This window comes from Triturus cristatus, chromosome 11 (assembly GCF_964204655.1).
Source record: "Triturus cristatus chromosome 11, aTriCri1.1, whole genome shotgun sequence".
Taxonomy (NCBI): domain Eukaryota; kingdom Metazoa; phylum Chordata; class Amphibia; order Caudata; family Salamandridae; genus Triturus; species Triturus cristatus.
The window spans coordinates 963,877,563-963,905,237 of NC_140594.1; the positions used below are offsets into that span (position 1 = coordinate 963,877,563).

Below are 27,675 nucleotides of genomic sequence, written 5' to 3' on the forward strand. Positions count from 1 at the left end.
CAGGTTAGTCCCGCTGAAAGTTCCTTTCAAAGGTCCAGTACAAAGCGTTCTGTTTGTGGTGGAGGAGCTGCGAGGAGCAGGGAGAACGTTACGGGTGGTCGTGGCTGTAGTGTGAAAAGCATGATGGGCGTTGCAGACAGTCAATGTAGCGTGAAGATAGTGATGAGCATCGCAGACGGTTGTTACTGGAGATTCACATTGGAACTCATCGCAGCTCGTCAATGCTGTAGTGCAGATCTTGCATTGCCGTGCATCACTAATGCACCCTGTGTCATGAAAAGGCTAGTTCACTTGGAGATTCGCGTTGGCAGGTGGCAGGATTGACAAGATCTAGGCACGAACAGTCCCATTCATGGTCGCTAATTGGCCAAAACGTTAAGATTTTTCCTTTTCTTTGAAGAGTTCACCTGATGCCACACCAAGGTTCCAGGACCTGAGAGGCACCTCTTGGGGGTATGGTACTCACTCCAGCAGAGACATACCGGGTTTAGGTGAGTATACTTGCAGGTTCAGACCGTAGCTTAGCTGGGTGGATGCAGGGAGGTCTCTGGAGCTTGCAAAGTCCCTGTAGCTCAGAACAGGAGGTCAGCCAGCTGACCCTTGAAACCACTTTAGCTTGGAATGTCGGATACTGATCAAGTCTTCCTTTTCAGCAAGCAGGGCCACAGAGTAACAGGGTATTAGTCCTTGTGGCTGTCAAACAGCACAGCAGTCCTTCTCTAGTATCCATAGATCTACAAATGTACTGAAGAGTTTGTGAGAAAGTGCCATCTTTCTTGCATGGTATGCCCCCACTTTTTGCTGAATTGCTGATGTACTTTGAGTGTGCCCTGGGCTCCTGCAATCAGGGACCCAGGGCATATGTTCCTTCCCTGAAACTGCATGAAGCCTAAAACCCAATTGGCATCTCTGGCCACATATCAGCCCCTGGTAAATGGTACCCTAGGTCCCCAGGGACTTGTGACCAGAGAAGGCCCCTAAGGGCTGCAGCACCTATTGTGCCGCCCTTAGAGGGCCTGTACCCTGACACACATACACTGCCTTTGCAGGCTGAGTGTCTTGGTTCAAAACTGAGTCGACATGGCACACATCCCTGTGTGCCATGCCCACAACACACACTGCCCTGGCATACCTCTGTCACCCCTCTAGCTGGGTGCCCTATGCAGTGGTGTGGGTACAGTTGCATGAGCCCTGTACCCCTACAGTACCAGGTCCATTCCTGAGCACTAAGTGCAGTGCTGCCATTAAGTGTACATGGTGCTGGGAGGTCTTCAACACTAACTCCACAGCACCATGATGGCAACACTGAAGACTGAAGTTTGGTATCAAACTTCTCGGCACATTAAACCCGCACTGATGCCAGTGTGGGATTTAATGTACAATGCACGACAAAGGGCATGTTAGAGATGCCCCCTGAACCTTACCTACAATCCACGTCCTGTCTGAGAGGCTGCCTAGGCTGCCACACAGCAGACATGTTGCTGGACCCCTGGGTAGAGAGCCATCCGCTCTCCTGAGCCTGCAAAAATGCCCATCCTGGGCGAGGTGCTAGGTCTCCTCCCCCAGGATGGGCAGGAGAAGCTTAAAAGGCATGCCGCCTTTTGTGAGCTTCTCCAGGCCACTTGCTGTACTCAGCAACTGGCCCCCACCGGTTCTGACCCCCACTCTGGCAGGAAGACTGGCGGGAAACCCCCAAGGGAGGAAAGGGGGTGTGCCAGCTTCTGCCAACTCCACCCCTCAGGTGGGGGAGGCGAGGTGAAGCACATCTCGGGGCTCTCGCCATCTTGAAGATGGGGAGCCCTGCCCAATCAGGACTAGGCTACTGCCCCCCCTGCCACTCTCCTGTGGGAGATAGGGGGTGTACCCACCCCAGAGAAGGGACACATTGGTCCCTACCCTTTACCTACCTGTAATACCCAAAATTTAGTATTTAGGGGCTCCTTGAACCTTCCTTCCTCAGATCCCGAAACAAGCAAGAACAAGAAACCAGAAGACCTGCCGTGCAGCTGCTAACAAGAGGAAGACACCAACTGACTTGGCCCCAGCCCTACAGGCCTGTCGACTCTTGAACCTGCTCCTGCTGAAACCTGGTGTCTCCAGTGGTCAGCAACCTCAAAAACCCCGGAGGACCTGACTGCCTTCTGACTCTAAAAAGACTGGGACTCCCACGAGCAGTGGTACTGCTCAAAGCAAGTAACAAGCCCCTGGTGCCAACCAGGAACCGTGACCCCTGCACACTCTGCATCCACCAAGCTTAGCCTGTGCCGGAGTGGACAAAGACCACGAAGACGTCCCCCCGGCGACTGTGACCCAGAATCCAGCACCCAAGGACCCACCTCGACGCTCCTGATGACGCCTGCAGCCTCAGAACCAGGGACCTCTCCAACCGCGACCAGCTGAGGGTAAGATTTGTCGACTCGAAAAGACACCCCGGCGCCCTGCGGCCCCCTGTGCCCAGTTCCTGGGTGCCTACCTAACCTACAGCTTCCCAACTTACCTCTCGAAGTGGTGGTCGCACCTAAAGAATCGTCGTCCCCGAGCTTGCAGCCTTTGTTCGTCCTTGAGCTTCTCCATTGAAATCCGTAGAGCGCCCGACGGCTCAAAAGCACCCTGCACCCAGCTGCCAGAGTGCCCCTGGGAGTGCAACCTTAGTTCTGTTTTTCTTCCCCACTTGCCCTGAGCAAGTGACCAGGAGCCCAGCTTCCACAGCCGCGTGGCCTGCCTGCTAGCAGCCACCAACCAAAGGCCCCTGCCCGCCATAGGATAACATTAGGCCTAACTCCCTCTGCACCTGGCTGCCCCTGTGCTGCGGAGGGTGTAACAACTGTACTTACCTGACCTTGGGAGACCCCTGAGTCTGTGCCCAAAACCTTAACTCTACCAGTCGAGTACTTGCCCAAAAGCCGATAACTCACTTTCCTTCCATAGGGTAACCATTGACTGGTTTCACTTGGAAATTCTTCTAAGTGTCGAGTTTTGAAACTTTAAAATATTCACAAAAAATCAGCCGATCAACGAAATCGAAATTACTCGCCTGCTATCAGAAGAGATCCCAGTGCTGGATCTTGGTGCCCAGCACTGACCTTGAAAAGTAATTACAACCGTACTTACCTATAACCTGATTTTCCTCCTTAGGATAACATTGGCTGGTTTTTGCCAGAAATTCTTCCAAGTGTCGATTTTTCAAACTTACAAATATTCCTTAAAAATCGCATGTGTAACAATAACAATTTCTTTCAACTGTTTGCGGGAAATGCACCAGGGTTGAATCCAGGATCCAACCCTGAGTAAGAAAATAATTTGTAAAGTAACTAAAATTGCATTTACTTAAAGTCCCATTGAGCTCAATGTTATGATTGTGTTCGAATTGTGTTGCCAATTGCAACAACTAAGTATTGCATTCAAAAGTCTATTGCCCATTGAAAGTATTTATCTAAAGCATCTCATTCTGAGAAAGTATATTTTGATACCTATTGTTGGTTCTAAAATAAAACTATATATTTTTATATACAAACCACTGGCCTAGAGTTCAGTTCTTGAGTGTGTGAGACCATTTGCTGAGTGTGTACAACAAATGCTTTACACTGTCCTCTGATACTGCCTTACTGCTCGACCAAGCTGCCACTTTAGAGTAAGGTTATATCTAACTTTAACCTTTGCCAAACCTCTGGGGACTGTGGACTCTGTGCACACTGTACCTATTTGGGAACAGTATATACAGAGCCACTTTCTTACAGAGTTGGGTCTGGGGGTCCAATATTGTGTTCAGGAATGCCCTTTGTGATGTGCCAATGTGGTAGGAGACCGCTTATTACCCCCCTCACCCATTTCAACTCGGTGGTGGGCTATCCTGCCAACACCTATTTGTGCTTTGTCTCACTGTCTGGTTGCAATACACAAGGACCAACTGCCAGTTAAACCTAGTCATATGTCCCAGGATACAGAATATAAGCTGCAGGCACCAAATGATTAGGATAAGAAAATGCCAACTTTATAATAGTGGCATTTTTAGAATTGGGACTTAATATCGGAATTTACTGTTAAAGAGGGTTTTACATTACAATTCTTTAAAAAACAAACTCCTCATTCCTACCTGTTCCCAAATGTAATAAGGAAACCTAATGTTATGCAATGGGAGAGGTATACCTTGCAGTATTGAAAAACAAAGTTGTTTTTGAACACCAGGACATATCAATTTTAAGTACATGTTCAAGTTTTTAAATACACTAGAACCTGCCCCATGGGCTATTTACTGCCTACCCTATAGGGTGGTTGACTTGTATGTATTAAAAGAGGTTTTAGGCCTCGCAAAAGGTTTTTTTTTGCCAGATCAAAATGGCAGTTCAAAGTGGCACGCACAGGCTTCAATGGCAGACATGTTTAAAAAGCTACTTAAGTGGGTTATGCAATTAATGCTGCAGGCCCGCCAGCTGCTTTTAGTTTACATGACCTGGTACATGTAGTGCCACTTTACTAGGGACTTACAGGTAGATTAAATGTGACAATTGGATGTAAGCCAAGTTTACTGTGTTTAAAGGAGAGAGCACAAGTTCTTTAGCACTGGTAGAGTGCGCAGCGACTTAAAAGCCTACAAAACCAGGTTCAGGAAACAGGAGGGTGAAGGCAAAACCTTTGTGATTGACCATGCAGAAAGAGCCAAGTTCAACACTTTGTTGCTATGCATGTTTTTGTTTTATTAAATGTTAATGTGAACACTTAAAATCTATGGTCTGTCTATTCAGTTGATTACCTCCTGCTCTAATTTATTTTATTGGAAATTGTTTATTCAAAAGAAACTGACGTATAGGTAAACCTCTAGTGCATGAACTGTGAACAGTTTCAACTGAAAATGTATACAAATGTCAGAAGTTTTCTTGTCTTCTTTCTTTCTAGAATTTGCTACAGCAAGTTGCTTCTAAGGATTTGCTTACAAACATTCAGCAGCTCCTGGTAGTAACCCCTCCGATCCTGAGTTCTGGGATGTTCATTATGGTGGTGCGCATGTTCTCTTTGATGTGTTCCAATTGCCCTTCTCTAGCTGTACAACTCATGAAGCAAAGTAAGGGCATGTGTGTATATATATATGTTAATTCTAGTATACATTTGTTCCATGTATTAAGTGGTGATTTATTCAAAATAGATCTATTCTTTAGAATGGAGCCTACATCTGTCCTTCATTCAAAATAAGCTTCTTCTCACCTACCCAAGGTGGACCAAAGTGCGTTAAAACTCAGAAATGTTGATTGACGTAAAGCAAAGCAAATTAAGTTATAGCCTCTGGAATTGAAGTATGGGTCATCAAAGCACTCATTATACAAGTCATTCTGGTTCTCAAGCATGGCTTTATCTCTGATTGTTATTAATAGTAGAATATGTGCAAGTGTGGTATCTTAGTACAATTTTTAAATGCTTTTTGTGAAGTCTACAAAAAAATCAACACAATATTAAACACTAATTTTTGTTTATTGGGAAATTGGACTAAAACAGCAACCTTTACATTTGTAACCTCAATAATGTGCCAAATGAAAGTTCACAATGCACACTTCTTCCCTTAAGTAGTGCACAGGTCATATCAGTGGCTCGCCCAGTCATTACCTGTAATGTAGTTCCCTGTGTCTTTCAAATGAGTCCAGCGATCCTAAATCCAAGATATTGACCAATTTCTCAGGACATCACCTAGACACTCCTAGATCACTTTTTGGTGAACATGTGCTTACATTTTCTCCTACCTTTTCTCTGCTTTGGGTGTTTGAGTTCCTACATTCTGGCGGTTGAATCATGTCTTGTTATTATCGTTCCCAAGCCAAAACTGTTAGTTTGTTGGGTTAGATCTTCGTTGTTTAACACACGCAAATTGCTGGGAAAAATGTACCCTCTTTTTTACCTACATCTGACTTATATCTTCTTCCATGACTGCAGCACACAGTGTGTTTAGAGTGTAGTATGTTTTCGGTCTTATTGTGGACCAAACAGGAAAAAGACTGGCCTAATCTGCCATCTTTGCCATGTCTTTATTCTTGTGGTCATACCAGCATAGAGTTTGTAAGAAGGGAACTGTGCTACGAGTTTAGCGAAAGGGTGGGGCACACTTGTAGAAGAGATGTCTTTATCATCATTTAAAGAAAATAATTGATCCAACTCTTGAGACCGCAAGACAATTGAATTTAAGCCTACACCCCCTCTTACCCCTCTAGCCTCACTCAAAGCAAGTTCACGGAGTTCCACCAGGTCGATTTTTAAGTTATTTTCTGCACAAGCCTGAGCTGCTGAGCCAGTCCCGCTCCCATCAGTCACCACCTTTAGTGCCAATCGACTGTGCAATTACTACCGCTTCCTTGTTAGGAGATACCCACACATCCCCCACAGTGTTACTTTGGTTACCTTGTAAAATACTCTGTGGTACCGGTGATACCTGCAGTACGTGTATTACTTGTCCTGGTTGCAAACACTGTCCCATGGCGGGCTCAGATCGCTCCTCCTCCGGCGTCTCCCGCTCCAGTCCGGGTAGTTGAACTACCTCTTCAGATGGGTTGGAGCCTGGGGAGGCTGTTTCGCACATGCTGGGCTCTACTAAGCGTGTATTGTTATTGATTCCAGCCGCTGCCATCGTAGCCACAAAAGCCTCTGCAACTGTAGGCTGGCGCATCGCATTCTCACCACATGCTGCACGCCGCCCGGTCCGACCATCAGCTCCGCCCTCCCGTGTTTTCCTCGGTCTCCGTTTCCTTTGATGGCGAACCACTGCGTTATTGCCCCGGTCCCTAGGCCGCCACGCTGATCTCCTTCGGCGGGTCTTTCACGGCTCCGTCTTTTGTGGACCTAGTTGTTTTAGGCGCCATCAGACCCCCGCAGATTGGGCACCCTGAGTCGTAGGCAACTCCACGCTCCCGCCGTGTTCCCAAATTTGTTGAAAGTATCCTCAGCCCCCAACTCGAACCTAGTCTCCGCAGCCAGGCGAACAGCCGCTCTATCGGGTAGGTGCTCAGCGGCATGTCCTCAGGGTTTACCGGCTTAAGTCAATACATCAGGCTGATCAAAGGAGAGAGCACAAACAGCGGCTCACAGAGGTCAGCGGCCATCTTGCCCATACAATTATCTGATACTCCTATTCAAGGTAGCAGGGCAAGCAAGTTAAGCTGCAGCCTTATACACATTATCAGCAGCAGGGCGAGATGTGGATCTGGTATTCTAAGTACCAAATGTTCCAATCTCCTGCCCTTTCGGAAGTTCATTTGCCTTTACCATCTAAACTTGCTTGGTGCAAATAAGCCTTTTTGCACTGGGTAGAGTAGAGGTAGAGAAAATACCAGCCCCAGGCCTTGATAGGATGATTTCCAACCCTGAGTCCTTTTAGTCTCATTGGTTGATTGCATTTGCCCGGAACTGCAAACATGTATTCCAAAGATCTCTCACAGGTTCTCATTTCTCATGGGCCTAGTTTCTTTATTTTTCATTTCACATGTTTGGTTTATAGCCTGTTCTAATAAAGCTCTTCGAGACCCATCTGTACTTAAGTCACTATTTCACTCTTCTCTATGCAACATTAGCCATGTACCTTTGGATCGCTCGCTGAAGCGAGCCACAGCAGTGCTTTCTAGTGCCATAGCAGATCACACCTACAGGAAACTAGCTTTTTTATGTATCTTCTTTGCTGACATAGTGAGCAACCTATGGATTGATTGTTTGATACCAAAGAGAAGCCCTTCTTGAATCCTCTACCCTTTCAATAAGGTATGGTAGACCCCAAGTTACTAATGACCACAACTCTTGCATTTGGTGTTCCATTTGTTAGCACACCAAAAATGATCCAGTCTTCTCAGACCATGAGTCTTAAGAGGATCAGAAGTATCAAGGTAGGCTGCATTTTGAAACCCTCATTAGGGCATTTGAGGCACTCTACCTGTATTTGTTCAGACCAGGCTTGAATGTATGTGGTACTCCTATAGTGCAAACCTAGGCAAAGGGCAGCAGAGTGTTAGGGTCAACAACAAACGTACAGTCAACGAGTGATGGAGAGATAGATAGTTTGGACTGCGACTGCTTTGTGATGTTGTGTTCTTTAAAGAGGTACAACTCTTTTTTTTAATTAGAGTAACTTTAGGGCAGTCGTGATGGATACAGGGATGTTGTTCAAAACCCTGTCTGCATAGACTGAAAAGGCTTGCTGACTTATTGTTTGCTTCTTTATACCTCTATGTCTGCAGTCTGATGGTGTCTTGGTTGTGGGTTTACCAAGAGCTACCTGAGATGTGAGTTTATCTGCAGAATAAACGGAAGTGCTGATCATGATGGGTTTGTACATGATGCAGCTGGTTTGGACGATGGTTCAGGCCGGCAAGTGGAGCCTGTGGATTTCAGTCAGGATGGGGTGGTGTGATCGTATTTTTTCAGGCCCTGGAGAAGATGGGCTGCGGTGCATAGGATGCCCTTTAGGGAAGCTATTATGTAGTCTGAGGCTTTAGCATTGCATGCAAGGGTGCCCTGTGAGCAGCTGCTCAGATCTTGTTCAGTATAGTAGATACCTCAAACAAATGTTAGAAGAAAAAGGTTATGTTAGCAGTAGGTGTTCAACTTTCAGAATGCTCTACAAAGTCTGTTCTCCAAGGTCCTTGTTCCACTTGCGACTTTTAATTTTCTTTGGTGGTGCATGTTTGTCTAACTGGGTCATTGGCTACTTATGAAACATTGTATAGCGCTCCCCAAGAAATGATCTAGTTTATGTCTGAATATTGTCCCTATTAAGCTATAAAGCAAACTGGCCAATGTGTTCTGTTCTGTATGTATACAATTTTACAATCTTACTTAATTTAGCTATGTACTTACACAATCAATGCTGTTATAAACGAGCGGTTTGTCTTACTAAAATCTTTTAGTTAAAAAGTGCAGTCTTTAAACGCTGTCACAGGAGATATTTGTATGTGCAAAGCAGGTTTACTCCCGCCAAAAATATGACGGGCCCAATTATGATGTCTCGCAAACCGCCACCGACAGGCCGTCCATGGCAGTCTGCCCGACAGACAGGCCATCGGTCCGACCTCTGCATTACAATGCAGGCGGTCGTGCCACAGAGGTCGGGAGGGAAAGACCGCCCACTCCTACAGTATCGAAGATGGCACTCTGTGCATGGATATGTGCCAAGTGCTCTTTTACACTATAGCTTGTGCTGCACAAGCCGCAATCTAAAAGAGCACTCATCCTAATTCAGCGGTTGTACCGCAGACTGTTTGTCAGGCAGTCTCCTGACTGCCGTGATATGTCGGAGATTCTACTGCATGGCATCATAATGATGCACTACGTTTTGAATGTATACACACATAATTTAATGGGTCTTGGGATTCCGTTACAAGCCATCTGAACATAATTTGCAGTTCTGTCATTCAACAAATCTGCGTGTACATTGTGCAACAGTAATCTTCTCCCTATGGGTCTAAGCAGCGTTTTGATAGTCTGTTTTTTTTCTCCACCTTCCAGAGGACCGACTGATAGCAGATTATAGAAAAAAATTCCATACTTTAATATGCACGCCTCAAAGGAATCTGTTCTACCAAACTTTCCACAGTTCATACAGTCTATTCCTCCTTATTGGTCTAAGATTTATTTTCTCACACCAGCCAACTTTGCTTCTGTTCCTTTGAGTTCAATCTTTATTAGTTCTGACAGTGAAGCCTTTATCTCTGCATCCTCTTCATTTTCATCTAGCCAGGCAAACATGTCACACATGCCTCTTTTGTTTATTTGCATTTTTGATCCAACTTTTCCGTGCTTTCAAGATTCTGTTTAACAAAAAAAACATTTTCTTTGTGTTTCACTGGCAAATTCACTAACCTTAATGTGTCTGATACCACTGGCAAAATGCAATTTCTGCGGTTATTGGAAAGTTACATATGCATGAGGACCCTGTTCTGAATTAAGATGGAAAATTCACCACACAACGCTCAAACGAGACTCATTTTGATCCTAGACAGTATTTAAAGGTTGTCTGTGAACTTCCCAATGACCTCATTGCTGCCATCTCATATTATGCTCTACATTGGGCAGTTTTGGAACCCTGTTGACAATATAATCTAACTTTGGGAAGGTTTGACTCTCTTTCAGTACAACATTGCTTTTCGCAGTTGTCAGACTGCTGCATGGTAGCTGAAGACAACTTTGAGTCTTAAGTTCCTGGTATATGAAGTATCACTCAGACAAGTTTTTTTCAGCACCGCCTTAATTGTCCACTAATCCCCTGGAAAACCGTATCTGTTCAAAATGCCGATGTGGGGAGCTAAAGCCCCCTTATTTTCTCTGGGACACTGTTAGTCTTTTTGCCGATAGATATGGATGAGCATTTACTACTCTGTGAAGGTCCTGTTGAAAGCACATTGCAGTTTGTATATCCGAATCTGAAGGCCACTGGGAATCTGCCAGATGTCGGGATAATCGTCTGGAGAAACCAGTCAGTCTTGCATTTGAATTTTTTTTCCAGTTCTCCAGTAGAAAGTTGCCTTCATTTTATCTAATATGACAACCATACATTATATTGGGATTCAATACAGAGTCAAAAATTACTCCATTTGCAGACATTGGAGGTGTGGAACTTGGCGAATCTTCACAGGATGTTATTGCAGTTTGTTACCCTGCATCAACTGTTTATGGAGATACTTCAACTAGTGATTCACCTTTAAGAGCTTTGAATCTAGACCCTGCCTATACAGTGGTTTATTTGGTACCAGTTGCAAATCTAAGGGACTACCATTAGTCATCAATGGCAAGGTCTCATGATCCTTTGGTGGGGCTTTCACAATCTGTCATTTAGGTAACTTCACCTTTACATCCTGATCATTATCTGCCGATCTTGAGACATGCATGTCATTTACCAGTAGATGATCAAACTGCAGAAAGCAGTCATACCTGTATGGTCTTCGGTTTTCTCAGTGTGGTGGAATTGCTCAATTTCTTTGTCAACATTTGATTATATATATATATATATATATATATATATATATATATATATATATATATATATATATTCACTGAAAAAACCATAGGTTTCACACATGTTATAGTTAGCGGAAATTTTACTGATAAAAAACCAGTGAAATTGCCCCGTTATAGTTAGTGCTGGCAACTATAACTCACGCGACCGCAATCCTCTGCTGATGCTAATACTGTATTTAGACACTTATTTGCCCATGTCTTCTTCCATACATTTTTAGCTATACATATATTACAAATATTTTTTTTTCATAAAGACACATATGTCATCAGCAGAAGATTACGGTCGCGTGAGTTATAGTTGCCAGCACTAACTATAACGGGGCAATTTCACTGGTTTTTTTATCAGTAAAATTTCCGCTAACTATAACATGTGTGAAACCTATGGTTTTTTCAGTGAATTTGCAAGGTTTTTTAAATGCTAATTCCTAACTATAACGTGTGTGAAACCTATGGTTTTTTCAGTGAATTTGTACGTTTTTTTAAATGCTAAGTTACTTTACGCCATTCGAGGCGTGCGCGCCCACTTAACGCAGTTCGTTCCGTGCACGGTTTTTATCAACTTTAATAAGCCCTGTACATTTGGTGGCCTTCGGCCACCAAAAGCACAGGGGGTGGGGTCAATGTGGATAGTGTTTTTTTTATTTTTTTACCGTACGCTTACGGTAAGCGTACGGTAAGCGTACTCGGCGAAATTGCCGAAAAAAAAATAAAACCGTTTTTGCTCTTGGGGGATGTTTGGGGACTCCCTCAACATGACTATGTGGGAGGGAGTTGTCAAAACAGCCCCGTAACATGTTTTTGGCCATCATGTTTGATAAACAACACTCAGTGCGAGAGACAAAATGGCGGACGCCGCTTCCTGGTTTCGGCCGATTCGAATGTTTACTAAGATCTAAGAGCCAATCAGAATCGCGCTCGCGCACGCCACCGTACGCTTACGGTAAGCGTACGGTAAGCGTACCGTAAGCGGGCTCAGATATATATATTGATTTAAAGGCTATTTTCTCAGAATCTACTGAACAGATTTACACCAAACCTACAAAAGGCACTTCCTTGACCTAGGGACTACCTCTCTGCCAAATTTCTAGTAATTCTGTTCAGCCGTTCGGGCTGTAGCTCGTTCTAAAGGTCCTATGGAAAAATGCATGGGAAAAACGCGTTTTGGGACCCCCCTTTTATCTCAGCCCCCGCTTGACGAATCCCCCCGAGACTTTCAGGGTAGGAGCGAAGCGTAGCGCCCCACCTATTTTGAGAAATTCGCGAGGATTCATCGACTGGCGCCAAAGTTATTCAAAATAGAATGTTGAGGTTTTCCTATGGAAAAGGGGTCCTAACTATAACTACCTACTGGCGACCGCCAGTAGGTAAAATATATATATATATATATATATATATATATATATATATATATATATATATACTGTACTGTTGGAAAGGGCATGCCCCCTACATCATGTTGAGGGTATAGATTTGTAGGGCATAATGTTATTGCATAGGGTCCTGACGTGGTGAACTGCTGAGAGCAGCAGGCTAAGTTGTTAATTACTGGTAAATTGGAAGGTCTTGAAAGATTTGTGGTTTCCAATAAAGATGTACAGTGCCCATAGAGAGTAAGGATGACAGTCCAGAATTTTGTGCCAACATTATGGAATCCTGGAACTGCTGAAGAACAAATCAAAGAAACGGCTATGGATTCCCTACCTTCAAATTACCCACAGGCCTCAGACTGGATCTGGGGAATTATTTCTTAGCAGTACCCCCACCGCGTCGGTGCGTGGCGTTTGTCGACTCCGCGTCGTGGTCACCGGGATGATGTCGCGGTGCCTGCTCAAATGCCGCTCCTGCACGCTGACGTCACTTCTTTCTTTTTTTGCGCCAGCCTAGCACAGATCAGGAGAGAACTACCCCTTTAGTCACTTTTTCGACGTTTTGTCGACTTCTTTTTTGAGTCTTCAACTACTGGTGCGCGAGGGATGCCCCATCACCGGAGTGGCTTAAAGTGACAGACCCGCATCTCGTGTGCCTTTGGTGTCTGGAGACCGATCACGACCCGAAATCGTGCTCCGACTACTGGGCCATGAATCCAAAGTCTTTGCGGGAGCGGTCCCGAAAGCTAGGCCTGGCGGTCGGCTCCACGTCACTCTCGTTCTAATTCGAGAAGAGGGTCACAAGGCCGTTCGCAGAGCCCCCACTCTCATCGCACTCCAAGAACAAGAAGGCGGCAAAGAGAAGCTCTAGCGCTCTTTACCTGCTCTCCGTTGGTCGGCTGAATCGACGTGCGACCCGGAGCATTGTCGCTCTAAGGCTTAGTCTCCGATGCCTCCTTCAGGGACGACTCCACACCTCCCTCCTTTTCCAGGAGCCGGGGCATCCTATGCCCAGCTTTGTACATTTCCAAAGCCCTCTACGTATCTTTGGGCGGCCCGACTCTGCCGACGCGCCTTTGGGACTCGCTAAGCCTGTCTGGGTGGGGGGTGGGGTGGACCTCTGACTTGGATACCGGCGGCTCCGTCCCTGGCGCTGGAGGGCCCTTGCTGACCCAGGCCTGGATCCGGATCGACGTAGTCGATCTTACCCAACCTTCCCCGGTGGCGATCCTGGCGACGACTCCCCTGGCCGACTCCATTCCTATCCTCACCCCTGAGATGGAGCTGGCCTTACGTGTTCCCCTGTTCATCCGTTGTGTTCCTGATGGCCCAGAAGGTGGTGAGGAGGGTTGGGAGGAGTCACTTGACCCTGCAGACCAGCTTGAAGAGCCAGACTGAAGAGAGGACCCGGGTCAGGCCAGTGGTCTGGACACTTCTTCAGACCTTGGCATGCTTTCTCCCCCTACCGTGGCTACAAAGGAGGGAGCGTCTTACGCTGTGGTGGTACGAAGAGCAGCCGAGGCCTTGGGCCTGGCGCTCCCTTCAGTGGCAGTCAGGACTAATCTGCTGACAGAGGTGCTTCAGCCTGCAGCAACCTCCTCTGAACCCATTCTGCCCTTCAGCGAAGCCATCACGGACGTCCTTCTGGGCACCTGGTCCAAGCCTAGCACAGGGCTCCTGTGGAAAGGATGATTGCCCCCCCCCCCCCCACCACAACCCGGCTCTGGGCAATTCAGTTTTCCTCACCCAACACCCTTCCCTGGAGAGCCTGGTGGTCCAAGTCTCCTCTTCCAAGGGCGCATTCCCTTCTGCTCCCCCAGAAAGGGAATCCAGGAAGCTGGATCATCTTTGGAAGTGCATGTTCTCTGCCTCCAGCTTTGCACTGCGGTCCCTGAATACCGTGTGCTTCTTGGGCCGATACTCCCATACTTTTTGAGATGCAGTTGCGCAAGTGCTGCCTCAGTTCCCCTGCCCAAAGTGGGTTCAGAACCAGTGTGGACCAGTTGCTGAAAGCAGCAAGTGGCCTGGGGCAGCTCGCTAAATCAGCAAGCCTTTGAAGCTTTCGCTTCGTGAACCCTGCCCATCCTGGGGGAAGAGGCTTGGCACCTCATCCCAGGATGTGCATTGTTTCAGGCTCCCAAGAGCAGCAGGCTCTCGACCCAGGGGTCTAGAAACATGTCTGGTGGTGGCAGCTGAAAGCAGCCAGTCAGCCTTGACACTAGTGGTAGGTTCGTTTTCAGGGGGCATCTCTAAGATGCCCCCTGTGTGCATTGTTTATAAAATCCCTCACTGGCATCAGTGTGGGTTTAATGTGCTGAGAAGTTTGATCCCAAACTTCTCAGTGTTCAGTGTAGCCATTATGGTGCTGTGGAATTCGTATAGACAAGCTCTCAGCACCATATACTCTTAATGGCAGCACTACACTTGACTTAGACACTGTAGGGGTACATGGCTCATGCACCCTCACCACTAGTTTAGTGCACCCAGCTAGACGGGTGACTGATCTTTGGCAGGGCAGTGGTTTGTAGGCATGGCACACAGGGATGTGTGCCATGTCGACTCTTCATTTTGTTCTGCACCAAAACACGCAGCCTGCAAAGGCAGTGTGTGTAGTGGTAAAAGGCCTCTAAGGGTGGCACAATAAGTGCTGCAGCCCTTAGGGTCTTCACTGGTCACAGTGCCCTAGGTACCTATGGTACCATTTACCAGGGACTGACCTGGGGCCAGAGATGCCAATTGGATTTGTTTTTAATGCCGGTTTAGGGAAAGAACATAGGCCTTGGGCACCTGATTGGCCGGAGCCCAGGCCACACTCAGTCAAAGCAGATAAGCAGTTCAGCAAAAAGTGGGCGCTACCATGCAGAATGAGGGCACTTTCTCACAGGGCTCCCTTCCAGGGTCCTAGTTATGGCGCACCAGTGGTCAGTGTTTCTCATGGCTCTGCGCTTCTGGCGTGGAAAGTAGTGTCAGAACTGACGTCAGCTCACAGGGGCGGTGTCCAAGTAGGCACTGTGACGTCATACTGGTGACTTCGATGACGGAAGCAGAGTCGACCGATGGCACACACGGACGCGCAGAGGTACTTCTAAGTAAAAATTCTCTGGATCCAATCTGACGCCTGGGGGTGATTCGAAGGGGAAGGAATCTATAACTAACCTAGGTCTCATCGTTGCTGAAGGTAAGTAACTTGTTCGATGAGGTCTATAAAGGGGGAGGAGGGATCAGTTAATGAGGAAAGTGAAGGTGGCCACTGCTCTAGAAAGCTCTGTGGCAAGACACAAAGGATGTGAAACGGGCACCCTTTTAATAATTTAATGCAAACATCCACAACTGGCTGATACCTAAACATGTGTCTTTAGCAGAAATCTGGTCATCATGTATGTGGTGTAACTGAAATACAGGTGTCAAACATACAAATGATAGTGGCAGTTTAGAGGAAGATAGTGCAAGAAAGTCCCCCTTTTTGCATGGTTCCCCCCCTTTTTGCCTGATGTTGGGGTCCTTGAAACAAAGCACATCCTGGGACGAGGTGCCAAGCCTCCTCCCCCAGGATACGCAGGGACCACGAAGGGGAAGCGTCAAAGGCTTGCCGCCTTTCTTAGCTGACCCAGCCCTTTGCTGCTCCCAGCAACTGGCACACACTAGTTCTGACACCCACTTTGTGTGGGAGAATCTGCGTGAAAACCAAGATAGGAGGAGAGGTGTGCTCACTTTTGCCAACCCCACCCCTAAGGTGGGGGAGGTGAGACGAAGCACAACTCTGGTTGGCTGGGTCCCCAAATCTTCAAGAGGACAGAGTGAGGCTTGTGCCCCCCCTTCCACTGGAGGGTGTCATAATAGGCAGTGTACCCACCCCAAGGAAGACACCAATCGGTCCTGACCTGTACCCAATTGTAAGGCCCCTAAATTTTGCATTTAGGGGCAACTCTGCCTCCTCAGACAAGAATCGACCAGAAGGAGGACTGCAGAAGCTGTGCTGAAATAAGAAGAGGATGACGCCCACTGACTTAGCCCCAGCCCTACAGGCTTGTCCCCACCTCGAACTTGCTCCAGCGAAATCCCGCTGTGTCCTGGAACCAGCAGCTCCCAAGAACCCGGAGGACCTTCCCTGCCTTCTCAAACCAAGACTTTGTCCCCTGTGAGCACTGTATTTGCTCACCCACAGACGCTGGCTCCGGCTAAATCCGCGAGTCTGCACCACTCTGCACCAGACACCCACGGCCCGAGTGGCCCAACACCACGAGGAGGTCTCCATTGCGATCCTGACCTGAGATCTGGTTATCTCTGACCTGCCTCGAATCTCCAATCGACGCCTGCAGCCCTTTTCTGGAGGATCCCCCCACCTTCAACTGGAGCTGGTAAGAAAACCCAACGTCTAAAGACACCCCTGGACCTGAGGTCCCACGGCCTCGGGTGGCCCAACCGACTGTGTCCAAGCATCCCAACTTACCTCTCCAACTGGTTGTCACCTCCAGAATATCTTCGTCCCTGAGCCTGCATTTTGTTGTAACCGGAAAATCTCCATTGAAAACAACTTCGCACCCGATGCCAAACCAGCACCCTGCACCCTGCCGCCCCTGTGGTGCTGTGGGTGCACTTTGTGTGCTAAGCTGCATCTCCCTGTGCCCTGAGCTTAAGTCCAGAAGCTTTGCTCCCACAACCTTGTGGTCTGCTCCTCAGCAGCCACCAACCAGAGGCCCCTTATCCCCCATATCACACTGAGTAGCAAAAGTAACTTAAAAAGTAATCCAAGAAGTAATGTGTATTGTAATTTAATCTGCAAAGTAACTGAAAAGTCATTTTGATTGACTTAGCTGTAAATCAACCACCTGCATTCCGCTGTAATCCACTACTTGAAGTTTGCAAAGTATTATTTCACTTACCTGCACCAGTCCTGGCTTGGTTCTAGAAAAAAAATAACTAAATAATATGTTCGAGGCATATGAGCTGTAGATCTCACTCTGTATATAGATCACCATCTGGTGTTAGGCCCAGATGTTTGCACTTTGTTGTTGTCGTGGAAAGTCTTTGGAAGTCACAGGATAGGTGGCTCCTCCTTTGGACAATAGTGCACATGGGCATCAACTCCATTGTAAGATTGTTTTTTTCCGCCATCGGGCTCAGATGTGTTCATCGCGCTCCAGTTTGGTGTCGTTACCGATCATCTTTTCGACGCAAAATCCTCACCCATACTTCGGATTTGTTTCGATCGCTTTCCCCTTCGACGCGCATCTCTCCAGCCCTTCAAATCTTCAATTCAGGTCATCGACCTTTGGGCCTACCTGCCCCATTGGGCCTTCGGCTCATGGAAAGCACTCCCTTTAAAAGGTGTCCTAAATGTGGATCCAAGTTTCCACACGCAGATCTTCATGAGGTGTGTAACCTCTGCCTTTCACCCGAGCACGAGGCCAAAGACTGTCCAGCTTGTACCTCTTTCCGCTCCAAGAAGACTATCCGGGACCGTCTAGCTCGAAGAACAATGGCTCGATCATCGACATCCATTCCCGATGACATCTTCCAGGAAGGCATCAATGTACCGGAGCAGAAGCAGATCCAACACAGCGCCATCAGCCACTCCGAATCTGACGACGAAGACATCACTCCGGGGCAGCGGGTTGTAAGTACTGACGTCTACCCCTTCCCCACCCCCCCTTCCCAAAAAGGCTAAGGTCACACCTTCACCTTTGAGCCTAGGTGCACACCGGGACAAAGAAGCCTACACAAAAGCCTTCAGGCCACTCGGGATCGAGCCAGCCTGCCATTGGTGCCGAAACTCTATCCCCGGCACCAAAAAAGAAACCAATGCCTTACTCCGCGCCAACGCCTACCTCCGCATCTTCGGCGCTAAAATCCACTGGTATGGACGCCCCGGCTCCGAAAAAATCTTCGGAACCGAGCAAACACCTGGCTCCAAAAACCTTGGGTTCTCAGCCTTCGGAGCACAGGCCTACGGATTCTAAAAGACCACCGAATCCGAAAAAACAGTCTGTATCAAAACCACTATCGGAATCGAAGAAAATTCCCGATTCCAGGCCTAAAGAGAAGAAAACCACTCCAAAACCCCTGACACACACACAATCTGACCCCAAAAAGTCGGCACCGAAAGATCACACGTCAGTGGAGGAGCTTTTTCGACCGAATCCGACCCAAAAAACGCTTCAAAAAGACCCTAAAACAGGTCAACTCTTACTTAACCCAAACGGAAAATGGACAAACTTGTACCAGCTCCACTTCCTTTGAAAAAGAGACTCATTGCTACTTCTCCCTTAAGGATTCCTTCTCCTCCTCCACGACACTCTCCTATCCCATATTCACCTCCCTCACCATCTTCTACATCTCCAGATGATGATGAAGTCTCTGATGACATGGTATAATAAACAACAGGAGCATAAACCCATAAACCTCGTTGAGACTGGGGTAATAGTGTAAGAAACAACAAATATTCTCAACTGGTATCATTCAACACAGACCGATAAAGTGCATGTACAAGACATTACAGTTAGGATAAGGAAGACTCTGAAAAAATTAAATTGAGAAAAGTCATATTGTATTAGATCAAAAAGTTTACAGAGGGACATACAAAAATGTAAATGAACAAGATAATGGAACAGTTGTATCAGCACTGTACGCAAAATCAATGAAGCATAAGGACAACCCAAACTTGTACTTGGTGCTTAAAGTGTACGGGAGACGGAGACGCAAGTGACAAGGTGAGATCAGCAAAGGACGGCGCAAAGTGAAGTGAAAGTGAAAATTGGAACAATATATACAAAAGTTCTGGATTCAATTTCTTAATATAGGAGTAATTAAATATTCATTTTAAAGAACCATAAGGCCATCAATTAAGCTGAGAAGTCGACGGCGTTTCGATCCGATCAAATTAGGATCATCATCAGGACTGGGCTGTAATATTCAAAACAGTGCTGTAGACATGAATCAATCTTAAATAAGGAAATCCCCTAGAGAGCAAGGTTCAGTGGAAGTCTGGACGTGGACCAATTGGACACGTTCCAGAGAAGGAAGAGCGTCGTGGATGGCAAGTTAATAAAGGTCGTTAATTGCAGCAACCTATAAGTCAGGTATAGAGAAAGTTCATACCTGAAAAGGCCGAGGGTAACACTCGTGATTAATGGGGGCAGCCAAAGCGCAATAAATGCAGCAATTCTCAATTCAATAAATTCAACCTCATACTTAGTCGGCGCTATGGAAACGCGAGGTATCCTGACAAACTAGTTAATAGAGCGTCAGGGAAGGCATCTAAGTCACCCAGAGTCCGGCGTCCTGAGTAATTACGACCTTTATTAACTTGCCATCCACGACGCTCTTCCTTCTCTGGAACTTGTCCAATTGGTCCACGTCCAGACTTCCACTGAACCTTGCTCTCTAGGGGTTTTCCTTATTTAAGATTGATTCATGTCTACAGCACTGTTTTGAATATTACAGCCCAGTCCTGATGATGATCCTAATTTGATCGGATCGAAACGCCGTCGACTTCTCAGCTTAATTGATGGCCTTATGGTTCTTTAAAATGAATATTTAATTACTTCTAGTGTAAGAAATTGAATCCAGAACCTTTGTATATATTGTTCCAATTTTCACTTTGACTTCACTTTGCGCCGCCCTTTGCTGATCTCACCTTGTCATTTGCGTCGCCGTCTCCGTGTCACGTACACTTTAAGCACCAAGTACAAGTTCGGGTTGTCCTTATGCTTCATTGATTTTGCGTACAGTGCCGATACAACTGTTCCATTATCTTGTTCATTTACATTTTTGTATGTCCCTCTGTAAACTTTTGTATAAACTTTTTGATCTAATACAATATGACTTTTCTCAATTTAATTTTTTCAGAGTCTTCCTTATCCTAACTGTAATGTCTTGTACATGCAATTTATCTGTCTGTGTTGAATGATACCGTCTGATGACATGGGGCATGATCACCCTTTAGGGGAACCCAGTCCTCCTGGTGCCCCAAAAGATCCATGGGAGGATTATGACACACCGGATGTCCCAGACAAACCTCATGACGACATCTACCCAGCTAGGCCATCCCCTCCTGAGGACACCATAGGGTTCACTCAACTTACAAACAGGACAGCAGAATATCACCGGGAAAACCTACATACAGACCCTATAGAGGAAGATTTCCTCATGGACACTTTCGAACCATCCCAAAGGTTCAGTGCCATTCTCCCCATGTTAAAAGGGGTAATCAAACACGCTCCTGAAGTGTTTAAGGATCCTGCAAGGGCCAGAGTCATTAACCCCAGGGTAGAAAAAAAGTTAAAAGCTGCCCCATCGGATCCTGTTTATATTAAAGGGCAAATACCCTTAGATTTCTTAGTGGTCTCCAACGCCAGGAAAAGGTCCAATTCGCAAACCACAGGAGATGCCCCACCTCCTGATAAAGAATCAAAACTGCTGGACGCGTCGGGTAAAAGAACAGTGTCCCAAGCAGCGAACATGTGGAGGATTGCCAACACACAGGCTTTGCTTGCAAGATATGATAGGGCACACTACGTCGAGCTAGAGACCCTACTACAACACCTTCCAGATCAATACAAGACACGAGCTAATCTCATCCAGGAAGGCAAGGTCATAACAAATACCTCCATTTGCTGTGCTCTTGATGCTGCAGACACAGCATCCCGGGCTATTAACACCAGCGTCCTTTTACGCAGACATGCATGGCTACGCATTTCTGGCTTCAAGCCAGAGGTCCAACCCACCATATTAAACCAACCATTTGATCAAGAACACCTGTTTGGACCCAATGTAGTTTCATCTTTAGAAAAGATGAAAAAGGACACCAACACTGCCAAATCAGTGGGAGCCTTGCAATCGCAAGCTCCCAGAAGTTCTTTTCGTCGCGCCTCTTACAGAGATGCCTCTAGAGGTTTTTCCATCGAAAACCCCTCCACTTCGTACAAGAGTCAAACACAGACCTCATTTAACAGCGGCTATTACAGAGGAGGCTGCAGGGGCAATAACAATAAGGGTAGAGGCAAAACTACCAACACTCGTACCACCTCCACCCCTAAACATTGACTTCCCTCCACTCCCCCCCCAGACCACTCTACTCCAGTTGGGGGAAGATTGCTACAGTTTCTACCTGTCTGGAACAACATTACCACAGACAGGTGGTTGAGACAAATCATCCAATCTGGTTATTGCCTGGAGCTCACTTCAACTCCCCCACACATTCCACCCAGACAGCGTCCAATGTCGGCAGAACACTTAACGCTTCTAAAACAGGAGGTACTTTCCCTCCTACAAAAACATGCCACCCTCCCGTTCTCAGTCACCACAGCACCCAGGGTCTTCACAAAATGTCTGACAGTGGTGGCAGCCCACTTAAGAAGACAACAGATTCACGTCTTCCCATATTTGGACGACTGGCTCATAAAAGCCAAGTCACATATCCAGTGTGTAAATCACACACACGACACAATACATCTACTTCACGACTTGGGGTTTACCATAAACCTCGCAAAGTCTCACCTCCAACCATCCCACATCCAACAATATCTGGGTGCCACAATAGACATCTCAAAAAGCCTTGCATATCCCAGTCCAACCAGGATAGCAAGCATGCAAGCTCTTATAGCAAGATTCCAACCGCAACACTCCCTTCCAGCTCGAGTGTTCATCCAACTAATGGGGATGATGGCCTCTTGCATATTCATAGTTCCTCATGCAAGACTCCGGATGCGCCCTTTACAGGAATGCTCAGCACGTCAGTGGAACCAAACTCAAGGTAAGCTGACAGATCTGGTGTTGGTGGACGGCCGCACACATCGTTCTCTGCGTTGTTGGAACACCCAAAACCGTTGAAGGGCAACCGTTCATAGAGCCGGTTCCACAGACTGTGCTAACAGACGCATCGCTCACCGGCTGGGGAGCTCATCTACTTCATCACACCATACAGGGCACATGGACACCTCAGCAAAGGCTACTCCACATCAACCACTTGGAGTTGCTAGCAATCTTTCTGGCACTAAAATAATTCCAGAAGCACACAATAGGCAAAGCTGTCTTAGTCCGCACGGACAATATGACAGCAATGTACTATTTACAAAAACAAGGGGGGGATGCACGCTCTCCAGCTCTCTCAATTAGCACGGAGCATATAGAGATGGGCCATTCCTCAGAACATTTTCCTGTTAGCTCAACATCTCCCAGGAATTCAAAATCACATGGCAGATCTATTAAGTCGACAGACACAACAGATTCACGAGTGGAAACTTCATCCACAGGTTCTCCAACCGTTCTTCCAAATGTGGGGGCAGCCAGAGATAGATCTCTTCGCCACACATTACAACACAAAATGCCCAAGCTTCGCCGCCAGATATCCACACCCATTGTCCAAAGGCAGTGTGATATGGATGATTTGGTCAGGCAGATTTGCGTATGCTTTTCCGCCTCTCCCACTCATTCCATGAGTGGTGCGCAAGCTGCAACAGTCGCTCACACTGACTCTAGTACACAACATTGCTGGAACTATCAGTAGTCCTGCACCAAAAACTACGCCTCTCCCCACAGCTCTGAACACAGAACCATAGAGAGCTCAGACACCTAGATCCAGCACAGCTCAACCTAGCGATCTGGCTCCTGAAGTCCTAGAGTTTGGTTATCTCAATCTTCCACCTGATTGCATGAATGTTATCAAGGAGGCTAGGCGCCCCACCACTAGAGCCTGCTATGCTGCCAAGTGGAAAAGATTGGTCATATACTGTAACAATAACATCAACCCTCTTGATGCATCCACTCAGCACATCATATGTTATCTACTGCATTTTCAGAGATGTAATCTTGCATACACATCAATTAGGTTGCATCTCGCTGCCATTGCAGCTTACCTACAAAATAGACAGCACCTGTCACTGTTCAGGGTGCCCGCCATTAAGGCATTCATGGAAGGCCTCAAAAGAATAATTTCTCCCAGGGTACCTCCTTTCCTAGTGTGGAATCTAAACGTCGTCCTCACAAGATTAATGGGTCCTCTATTTGAACCTCTGCATAAATGCGAGCTGCAATTCCTCACATGGAAAGTCGCTTTCCTTGTGGCCATTACATCTTAGTCAGTGAGCTGCAGGCACTAACCATTCAAGAACCATTTTTACAACTCCATCATAGCAAAGTGGTTCTCAGAACAAATCCCACATTTCTTCCTAAAGTTATTTCTCCCTTCCATCTGAACCAATTTGTTGAGTTGCCAGTGTTCTTCTCACAACCACAAACAGCAGAAAGAGTTCTTCATACACTGGACGTAAAGAGAGCACTCCTTTACTATATAGACAGAACAAAACCCTTTCGTAAAACAAAACAACTTTTTGTATCCTTCGCAACACCACATAAAGGCAATCCCATATCAAAATCTGGCATTGCAAGGTGGATTGTCAAATGTATCCAAATTTACAATCACAAAGCAAAACGTACACTATCTATTCGCCCCAAAAGCCCACTCTACCTGAAAGATAGGGGCTTCAATGGCATTTTTAGGGAACATTCCCCTAGACGACATCTGCAAAGCTGCTACATGGTCTACACCGCACACATCCACAAAACACTATTGTGTAGATGTGCAGGCAAAACAAGCTAGTGTGGGCCAAGCTGTACTCCAAACACTATTTCAAACTACTGTAACAGATACTGGTGGTCGCCGCTAAGGATGAGTACTGCTATGCAATCTATGCACAGTGTGTGATCTACAGCTCATATGCCTTGAACGGAAAATGCTACTTACCAGTATGCATCTGTTCTTGGCATGTAGAGCTGTAGATCCACACACGCCCACCCACCTCTCCGGCTACCTTTATCTGTTCCAGTATTGTCTTATTTAGATACAACATACATGGACATCTATTTCTTACAAAACTCCATTTCCCTTCTTGGCGAAAAAACAATCTGACGATGGAGTCGTTGCCCATGCGCACTATTGTCCAAAGGAGGAGCCACCTATCCCGTGACTTCCAAAGACTTTCCAAGACAACAAAGTGCAAACATCCGGGCCCAACACCAGATGGCGATCTATGCACAGTGTGTGGATCTACAGCTCTACATGCCAAGAACAGATTCATACTGGTAAATAGCATTTTCCCTTTATTTAAACAAATTGGTCTGAGTTCAGTCTTAGAGTGTTTGACATAATTTCTTGCCTGAGTGTGTACACTAAATGCTCAACACTACCCTCTGATCAAGCTTTACTGCTCGCCCACACTACCACAAATAGAGAGTGAGATAGTTTTTATTTTTTATCTCTGCCTACCTTTGGGGTTCCACTGGACTCTGTGCACACTATACCTTACTTTGATATAGTATATACAGAGACGGCTTCCTCCACAGCCCCTTTCTGATTGATTCCCCGACCGGAGCCAGTAAGAAAAACCCGACACCAAAAGACACCCTTTCACTCGACGCCCCACGGCCTTGGGTGACCCAACCGACAGTGTCCCGGCATTCCTCGACATTCTAACTTACGTCTCCAACCAGTGGTCACTTCCAGAAGATCTTTGTTGTCGAGCTTGCAGTGTATGTTGCAACTGGAGAATCCCCTTCGAAAACAGGACACCCAACGCCAAAACAGTACCCTGCACCCGACCGCTGCTGTGGGTACACCTTGTATGCTAAATCTGATCCCCCTTTTGCCCTGAGCCTAAGCCCAGGAGCTTTGCTCCCACAACCTTGTGGCCTGCTCATAAGCAGCCACCAACCGGAAGCCCCCCTATCCCCCATTGGATAACATTGGGCACCCGCACTTTGCACCCGGCCGCCCAAGTGCCACTGAGGGTGCTTTGAGAGTGCCTCCTTGACCCTGGGGTAACCCTTGTTCCAACCCCAGAAAACCACCTCCTAAAACTAAGTACTTGCCTTTAAACCGATAACTTAATTTCCTCCCATAGGATTGCGTTGACTGCTTTTCTGTAAAAACAATTCTAAGTGTGGAGTTAGAAATTTGTATGAAACCATAAGAAACTGTATACTTGCAAAAACTGATTTACTCATCCTTTATCTAGGAAATGTCCCAGTGTGATATCTAGGCATGTCACACAGAGTAGCAAAAGTAACTTCAAGTAATCTGAAAAGCAACTTGGAAAGTAATGTCAATATTAACTGAAAAGCAATTCCAAGTCTTCATGAACAAGTGAATTACCTGTAACCAACCAAATTGCATCCAAACTGTGTTTAACTGCATTATTCTTGCAAAGTAGCATTATACTTACCTGTACCAGGCCTGGATTAGTTCTAAAAATAAAATGCAATCAAATAGTTTTATACAAAACAAATTGGTCAGAGTTCAGTCTTTGAGTGTGTGAAATCATTCCTTGCCTGATTGTATAGAATAAATGCTCAACACTATACTCTAATAAAGCATTACTGGTCGCCCACACTACCACAAATAGAGAGTAAGGTATTATATATTTTTACCTCTGCCTACCTTTGGGAATCAACTGGACTTTGCACACCATACCTTACTTTGGTATAGTATATAAAGAGCCAGCTTCCTACATATTGGGAAGATGTTTTTGAGTAATTGTAGGATATTAAAAGCAGGAGGCAGACTTTTGCTTTCTAGAGTGGAGAAAGGTTAAATTAATTCAAAAATGGTCCCAATCTTTTATTTACCATGGTTGTAGGAGTCTGTAGGGAATCTCAATCAGCAGGCCACCAAGCAGAGAACAAATGATTGATAGGATTTCCGAATATAAGTAACTCCGTTATGTTTTGTTAGCAATAAGTTTGAAGTGATTCTTTCCTCCAGATTGAAACCTCCAAAAGGGCCTTTTTAGGTCTTGCCTGGCGAAAGCAGTGCATGCGCTGCTCTCGCGAGTACCTTTTGAAATCTATTCTGCCGAGGGCTTATGTGCACGCGTCTGCATGGACAAACATGGCTGCTGTTGCCATTTGTCCATAGCAGACAGCATGCGTGTGTCCGTCGGACTGTGGACAGTCCGACGCCATCTTGCGAAGCTTTTGTTGTCATAGCAACGAAAATGCCGCTTCACGTGTGCTTGTAATTGGCCTTCGCGCAATCGCTTGCGCAATTGCTTTCACTTTCACAGCCGCTTGTTTACGTTTGCAAAACTCTACTTTATGGAGTACAGGCTTCAGGCTGCACTGCTCTTTACACACTCTGGTCTCAACAAGTTCAACAAGCCTCTTCCTCATCCAGAACAGCTCTTCTGCCTCCAAGCTGTGCTCCTTTCAGTTTCGAATTAGTCTCAGACCCTCTTACCCACTCCAAACTTTCTGTGCCTCAAGGTCTTGCCTTTCCTGCTTTAGTGCAATCTGAGGTAACACTTTCCACATAGCGTGCCTAGTGCTGTGTATAGACCTGGTTGGTCAGGGACGCGCCTGCCCCATTGAGTGCTATAGATTGTTCAACACAGCAGTGTTTGGGTCACGGGGTCTGGCCAATCCCATCTCATTATAGGCCTTCCCCATCCTGGGGGGTCTCCACAGACCTGCTCTCCGTCACTCCCGCCTCATATCCAGGCCTAGTCCGTCTCGAGAGAGACTTGGCCCCATCCTTGTCCCGGCATCTTCTCCAGGCCCTGAATCTTCTCCCGGCCCTGCCCCTCAGCGGCCTCCCTCTGGGCCCATCTCCCCGGGCAGTGCTTGTTACTCAGCTGAGCCTGGGAGTGCCTCCTGCACGTGTTTTCCTTCCTGGACAAGGATAGGCGGCGGAGCTTGGTGCGCACTTGCCGGGACCTCCTGGACGTCTTCTCGGACCCTGCCCTCTGGCTGCTGCTGAATTTCAACTCCCCGGCGGAGCTGCAGAGGAACAACTTCGTGCTGGTGCCGGCTCTGAGGCACCTGAACATCTGCTGGCACTCAAGCTGGGTCAAGGTGTGCAACGTCGAGGACTGCATTAAGAGTGCCTTCCAGGGGAACATCTGCAGCTGGCACGAGCAGCTTGTCAACTGCATCCTGGTGCGCGTGGCCCGCAGGTGAGCAGGCGTCACTGAGAGGAATTCATGATATGTGCTAATGGATAACTTCCTAAAGTCACAGTAACAGCAGTGATATATACCTCTTCCTCATTTCACGAGCACAGGAAAATCGCAATGCGTGCGGGCAGGCAATGCATTAATATAGGAACTATTTAATACAGGAACCAGTAACTTAATCCGTAACTCCCTACTGCTGTGCACTGTCGGCTTCCTTAGTTGACAGTATTTGTTTAAATTCCAGAGATTGTGTTTAAATCCTAGCGTTTAAATTTCATGGCTAATTCATTTTTAGGTCTCGACCTTGCTATCGTGTAAGCGATCGCAAAGCGAGACTATAGAAAGCGTGTTTGAAAAGTGCTCCCAAAAAGCGGATTGCA

General features: G+C 46.6%; 1 protein-coding gene across 15 annotated transcripts in view; it reads left to right on the forward strand.

Moving 5' to 3' along the window:
- Nucleotides 1-27,675, forward strand: part of TRIP12 (thyroid hormone receptor interactor 12) — a 1,120,962-nt gene that overhangs the window by 342,026 nt on the left and 751,261 nt on the right. For all 15 annotated transcript variants that reach the window (XM_085634980.1, XM_085634991.1, XM_085634979.1 and 12 more), the window contains one exon: nucleotides 4,894-5,059. In XM_085634980.1, coding sequence (XP_085491106.1) covers nucleotides 4,894-5,059 — 166 coding nt within the window. The remainder of the gene's footprint in view (nucleotides 1-4,893; nucleotides 5,060-27,675) is intronic.